Here is a 7305-nt window from a genome sequence, read left to right as displayed (position 1 = left end):
GACAGAGGAGGGATGGGAATGGGTAAAAAATGGAAGGGATTAAGTACAAATTGGTTATTAGAAAGTAGTCATGGGGATGTAGAGTATAGCAAAAAGAATATAGTCCATAATATTGTAATAACTATGAATGGTGTTAAACGGGTACTAGATTCATTGAGACAATAGATGGGAGAGTTGGGGGACAGGGTGAAAAAGGTGAAGGCATTAAGAAATACAATATAGACCGGCTGAGTGGCGCGATGGTTGAGAACTGGCTTGGGATGCCAGAGGGCCCCGGTTCAGATCCCACATATGAGGGCCAGTGACACTGCCCTCCACAGCTAAGATGCTGAACAACAGCTCAACCTGGAGCTGGGCTGCCATGAGTCGCCAGTGACAGCGTAGGCTGCAGCCCCTGTGGCAGTGGGTTGCCATGGGCTACCGTGTGTAGCCAGCAGCCAGCGTGAGTGGCCAGCAGCCGCAGTGAGTGGCCGTCCAGAAGCTGGCGACTGATCTGCCTCGGCCGGGAAGAGCGCAATGATGGTGCCAACATGGGCCAGTGAAGCAACGTCCTCCACTAGACTGAAGAACAAAATGACAGCAACTTGTCTGTTCCCCTCCCCCCAATTCCCCCAAAAAAATCTTAAAAAAAAAAAACAATATAAATTGGTATTTACAAAATAGTCACAGGGATTAAAGCAATATGGCAATAACTATGTGTAATGCCAGGTGGGTACTAGTCAGGGGGATAACTTCTTAAATTATATGTCTAACCACTATGCTGTACACCTGAAATATTGAAGGTCAACTATAATTGAAAATTTTAAAGGGGGAGGGGGAGGAGGTGAAGGGGAATAAGAGGTTCACATTTCCAGGTATTAAACAAATCAGTCATGGGATATAATGTACAGCATAGGGAATATAGTCAATATTATAGCATAGTTTGGTGTCAGATGGCTCCTGGTCTTATGGTGATCACTTCTTTAGGTACATAAATATTGAATAACTATTGTGTATACCTAAAACTAATATAATATAGTATGTTAGCTAAACTTTTAGAAAAATTAAAAAAAAAATAGATAAAAAGGAGGGAAGTATTACCATAAAGTCAGGATAGTAGTACCTCTGAGGGACAAAGAAGGAAAAGCATGAGGGGACACACGGGGAGGTCATGGAGCACTGGCAGTAGCTTTTCTGCATCTGATTTGTGATTACATTGCTCTTTGCTTTAGCCATTAAAATACACCTGTTTTATGTACTTTTCTGTAGGTTATGTTTCACAAAGTTTAAAGAATGAGGAAGTACTTGTACTACCAAATATTAATGCTGATTAAAGTCATAATTATTAAAGTGCGGGGAAAAGTAGAAAGCCCAGGAAATACTGGGTTGTCAGAATAGTCATGACGTATTTTTTCTGTTTTTTGTTGCAAAAATGCGTCATGACTTTTCCGACAACCCTAAAGGATGATCCAAGACCCAAAAGACACAGGAATATTCTACGACATTTAAAATCAGTGGGGAAATAGTGGTTTGTAATACCAAACCAATTGGTCAACTATTTGCAAAAATTAAAATTAAATCTCACTTCATACAATATCCCCCAATAAACTTGAAATGGATTAAAAATTACCTTTTGAATTAAAGTGAAAAAAATTTAAATTATTATAAGAAAATAAGAATACGTCTCCATCCTTGGGGTGGGGAAGGCATGCTCAAGCTCACCTGCATAGGTAGACACCTTAAGAAAACTTCCACACCCTAGCACCATGGACTGTATCAAAAGGCAAATAACACACTAAAACATTTAAGAACATATGACCAAAGATGGGCATCTTAATTGATAAAGAACTTAAAAACCAATAAAAATGGCAAACTCACCAAGAGAATATTGTAAAGATATGAATAAGCAATGCTCAGAATATACATAAATAGTCAATAAACATGAAAAAACACTCCCTTCATTAAGCGATCAAAGAAACAAATTTTAAGGTAATCCTTTTGGTAACTATTCAATATGCAAAGATTTGAAATAGCAATTTTCAATTCTGGGATTTGATATATTGCTGTTGAGAATGTAAAGGGTCACAATCTTTGTAATGAGTGATATCCTCAAAAACTTAAAACTTGCACTTAGCAATTTCACTTCTGGAAAAGAACCTTCTAGAAATGGCATTTCTGTGCAGATGTTATTAACTTTTAAGATATTGATCACATCGTTAATTACATTATAATCAAACTGTTAAATGATAAGTTATGGCATACCCATAATACAGACTATTCTGCAGCTACCTAAAATGCAAAATATTTAATATGGGAAAATGTTTACAATATATAGAACAGATTTTGAGTTAGAGTATGATTATACTATTGAAAATATAAATGTATCGGTATGCATAAAAAGGTATAGAAAAGTACATATACCCAGATGCTCACAGAGGCTGCCTCTGTGATTACAAGAGATTGTGTGGGCATGTGAGCCCTTCCATATTATTCAGCTTTCCAGAAATAACATGTATTACTTTATTCTATAATGAAAGAACATCAAATAATTGTTGTGAAATCACGTACTATTAGTTTTAAAAACTAAAAATAATAAAATTGTAAGCTCAGTATAATTTTACATTTGCTTTTCTGGGGAACAATGCAATGGAAAGCAGTAGCTGCACCTGGAAGTGTGTGGTACGGAACTGAGCCCTTCCTGTCACATGTGCATCTGACCTAAGTGTATTTTCAAATTACATATATGAAGTCTCTTTTACTGTAAGTTAAATTTAATTAAGCACCAGTAAAACATCACCATTAACATTTTGAAGTTGCTCTAATTAATATTTTATTCTTCCTTTCAAAACTGTTTAAAAGGCTCCAACATATTAGACAAAGAAATCTTTATAACATAAGTGTTAATTTCTCTGGAGACAACCATGTAATCCTTTAGTTACATAAACGTGTATATATGAGATTGAGGTTTCTGCAGCCTACATATGCCTCTTTGGGGGGAAAAAAAGCAATGTACTAAAAGTAATTCAATTGTAGCTTTAAAAAAACAATGGTTTTCTTACCAAACTGAACCTATCATTTGCTAGAGCAATGAACTCAAGTCAGGTCAAGTATAAGAACAGCTAGCAACTCCTTTCACCTACATCAGTCATGTTAGACTTTCCTATACTTCATGTTACTCTGGGCAAATACAGTAATTTAGAAAGACAATCTACCCTCCAGCATCAACTAAAAATATGTAGTTATACATGATTTTTGATTGGGCAGGTCAGCACCCCTAACCCCCGTGTTGTTCAAGGGTCAACTCTACTCATTCATAATCAGAAGATAACATTCTTCCAAGGGAAGACAGAAGAAGGAAACAAATATTTAAGCATTTTCTATGAGTGTCTTCCTAGGTATTTCACACCCAGTACTTCAATTACCCCATGCAAACATGCATAGAATTCTTTAGACTGCTCCCTTCATTACTCAAAAAAAGAGGGACATGTATCTTCCTAATTCACTTTAGGTGATACCTAGGACAACTACATATTTCACTGAAAGGAATGTAATAAATGCTGCTTGACAGAGGCAAGAATAAGAAAAAAAGCAGTCACCTGCTTTCATTTGGCTTAAGAGAAAAAAATGTGCTCTACTAAATACTAAAATATCAGACAACACACAACATACTGCAAAACTTTAATACAATGTGGTTAAACACAATTCAAATATTAAACTTTTTCAAGCATGTGAAAGTGATCTTCTGAAAGACACACTGGGCTATTTTTACAGCTACCTTTGTGTAACTTTATAAAATTCTTTCCCTCAACAATGTCTGACACTAATCTTGATACTTGTTAGAAAGACTGATGTAAGATGATGACATCTCAACAGGCAGTTAGGAGATCATCCCAATGCTCATCTTCAGAACTCATCATCAGAGGACTTGTCATCATCTTCACCCCTTACTTCTCGGTATCTTCTTGAAGCCACCCCTTCTGGATTATAGCTCTGCATTTTAATATTCAGTCTTTCAGCTAACTTTTGTGCTGCGAGCTTGGCTTGCATCTCCTTTAAAATAAAATGTACAGGAAAAAGTTACACATTCGTATCTTTTCCCTACAACTTTTTGATGGGAAGTCATTTAAACAGATCAGGTACAAAGGGGCCGCCACTTTTCTCGGTGCTCTCTATAGCAGCGCAATGAGCCTGACGGTTGTGCCTACCAGATGCCACAGCCCTTACCATGCTGGTGACAGCTACCAGCCTGCTAGCTGTACTTACAGACATGCATTAATAAACAGTACATGGAAATGTCCCACCTCTACGTGAGAAACAGAGTAATCAGCTTAGCACTACAATACTTATTAATATGGATATATTTTTAAGTATGTGGGCACATGCATGTGTATATACAAACTCACAGAACAATCTGAGCTATCAAATGTCAAAAACCACTAATACTGTGCTGATTCTTCAACTGAATCATCTTTCCTAGATTAAATCATGGCTTCTAGGCTTAAGAGTAACATTTCAGTGTCACAATGAAAATCAAAACATTAATACTAAAAAGCTGAATATCCTTCTCCAAATAGTCTCATGGAAATTACTATGCAACAAAAAGTCCAAGTAAATTTCAGACACTGGCAATGTGCTTATGTACACCCAAGGACATTATCACCGACTGATGGCAAGTGGCAATGCTCATTCCTAATTTGGCTCTTTACATTTGTCATGCTTCTTCTGATACCATTTGAACTTCTTTAGGTCCTTCCCCTCAGGCTGTGAATATTATGGGGAGGCAAGGCTGAAATGGAAGCTACTACTACTACACTGCCATGGAAGGCAACTTCCAACTGAAGGGTCTAATTCACCCTAAAAATGTCTTACAACAGGCATTTAAGACAATTTGAAAAACAATTCCTCAATGCTGTAGTTTTAAGTGGGTAATCATTTGAATGCACTGAGAGGAAGAAAAATGGCTTTAAAAAGGAGTGCCCTGAAAATGCCACCTGGGCTTTTATAAAAAGCCAAAGCAGCTTAACAGCCTGGTTGTGTATTCACTGGTGTACAGTACCTGATTAAAATCCAGCTAAGCATATCAGGAAGTCAGGCTGCTGTTTTCCTGGAGGCTCAAATTATTGCTATCTAAGTATATTGGGCCATTTTTTTTTTCTTGCTATGGTTCTCACACTTATTTCCTCCCATCTGGTTATTCTGTACACAAATTGTCAATATGCATGTTTAAAGTTCTGTGCAGAACACACAGATCTTTGAAAAAAGTGCTATATATAGTCACAGAACGTGGAATAGTGTGGGAATGGAGTCAATGGAAATGTAATAGATAAGCATGATATCGGGAGGTAGGGTGGGAGGGCAGTAGATGGGGGAGGAGGGTTGTTTCTGTGCGAAGGGTGAAGAGGATAACTATTGCATTGTTCTGTACACCTGAAACTAACAATAAAAAAAATAAAAATATAAAAATAGTATCACCATAAAAAAATTTTTTTAAAAGTGCTATATAAACATAAGTCACTAAATGCAAGAGATTCTTCTATCTTCACAAGGGCTGGCAGATTAGGCTTTTAAGCTTAGTGTCCAAATGTCTGTTGGCAACACAATGTTGTTCCCCCACCCCTCTTACACTCTCCTGTATTGCTGGAGATGGAAGCCGGAAACATTGCCTTGATTCATTCTGCAGGGTTCTCAGTTAGATTCCACCACTGACAAGTTCTCTTATGGGTTTTCCAAAGTGGAAGACAGGGAAGCGACACTACTGCCAACACTAAAGGCAGGGGCTTTAAGGGTGTGAAATTTTGCAGTCATCTCCTCACACTTCCTGACTAATTACCAGAGTGACCTGCAGGTAGCTATGATCATCTCCAGCTGCTTCCTACAATTCTAGCAGGAAAGGCTGAAAACTAGGCCTAAGTATGAGAGCTAATGGCATCAACTGACCATTTCTCTAACACCTAATCCCTTCTGTTTTCCATCCTCCTTGAACTACCTGACTTATGTAAGCAGCATCAAACATACAGACAAGAAACAATGTATACTCTTAAATACCTCATAACTCTGTTTCTGCTGTTTCTGAAGTGCCAAAGACTCTTCCACGGAGAGCAGCTGCGCAGGCATATGGTGAAGGGGCAGAAGCCGGGCTGCTGTGATGTCATCAAGATGCTGCTTATCCCGGCGCCGCCTTTCCTCTGAGGAGACAGGAGATGATGCTCTTCTTTGCTGATGACCAGATGGATCATGATGTTGGGAGGGTAACCTGAAGGAGGGAGAACCTACGTTACACCAACAGACTCTTTTCTTTTTATAGACATACAACATTCACACACACAAAAGTGGCCTTTAATCTTAGTTGTTTTACAAAGATCATAGTAAGCAGTTTACTGAAATTTACATTGGTAAATATCTCCCTTTTAGCATATTTACTTCAAAAAAACAGGAGTATTTCAATTGGCACCTTTTGGGAGTGTATTTTGACAATTAACTCACTGCTCTAACAAACTATAATATAGTATATAGAGATAGGTTCTTGGCATTTTCCTTTTCCCTTTGAAACTTATACTTGAACTAAAGCTATCTTTTCATTTAAAAAATAAAATAAAATAAATTGCATAAGGGCTTACTGTCCAGTAGAGGGAAATAAACTGGTCAAGTTTCAGTGCAATTCAGTACCACAGGTTCTGATACACATTTATACATGGTACACAGGAACATAAGGAAGGAAATGGCCATTCTAATGGGAGACAGGGAGGTTGTCAGAAAAGCTTCAAAAGAGAGAATTCTGAGGAGTCTTGGAGTTAAGTGCTCACCATGTAAGTAGGGGAGAAGGGCATCCCAGCAGGGAGTGGGGGCACTTGGCTGCAGCACACAGGAAGTGCAAGAGGTGGAGGACAGAAAAGGCAGTGAGATAAGCCTGGGAAGTGGGCTGGGTCCAGACCACAGTGGAGAGTTCTAGTCTATAGAACAGGTTCAGATTTGCATTTTACAAATTTCACTCTGGCAGCAGTGAAAACGGACTGGTAGAGTTAAGGTTAGAGGCCGGAACAGGCCACAGTTACAGCCCAAGAGTTGGATGGCAGTCTTTCCTTAGGAGAGAGGATTAAGATAAAAACGATTAGAGATGAAGGTCAAATAACATATTATTTAGGTCCTCATGGCTAACAGATATGGAGAAGAGGAAAAAGGAAGACACCTTGAGGAAAAAAAACAAAGAGGGGGCAGTATTAACTTAACCTTCCTGGCGGTCTGATTATGTCAGTAATTCTGTACCCAAAGCGGTACATTGTTTTGCATGGAAATTTGTTGTTTTATATTGTAGGCCTGTAATTCTTA

The 7305-nt window shown here is 38.2% G+C and overlaps 1 protein-coding gene across 1 annotated transcript in view; it reads right to left on the bottom strand.

Annotated features, from left to right (window-relative positions):
• Positions 1-2784: 2784 nt before the first annotated feature.
• Positions 2785-7305, bottom strand: part of POLR2M (RNA polymerase II subunit M) — a 9021-nt gene continuing 4500 nt past the window's right edge. Inside the window, exons 3-4 of the mRNA XM_019657539.1 lie at positions 6025-6232; positions 2785-4029 (exon numbers count right to left, since the gene is read on the bottom strand). Of these exons, the coding sequence (XP_019513084.1) occupies positions 3883-4029; positions 6025-6232 (355 nt within the window). The 3' untranslated portion in view covers positions 2785-3882. The remainder of the gene's footprint in view (positions 4030-6024; positions 6233-7305) is intronic.

The sequence above is a fragment of the Hipposideros armiger genome, unplaced genomic scaffold, assembly GCF_001890085.2.
Source record: "Hipposideros armiger isolate ML-2016 unplaced genomic scaffold, ASM189008v1 scaffold_276, whole genome shotgun sequence".
Classification (NCBI taxonomy): domain Eukaryota; kingdom Metazoa; phylum Chordata; class Mammalia; order Chiroptera; family Hipposideridae; genus Hipposideros; species Hipposideros armiger.
The sequence above is the reverse complement of the archived record's forward strand: the minus strand, read 5'-3'. Positions and strand labels throughout refer to the sequence as shown.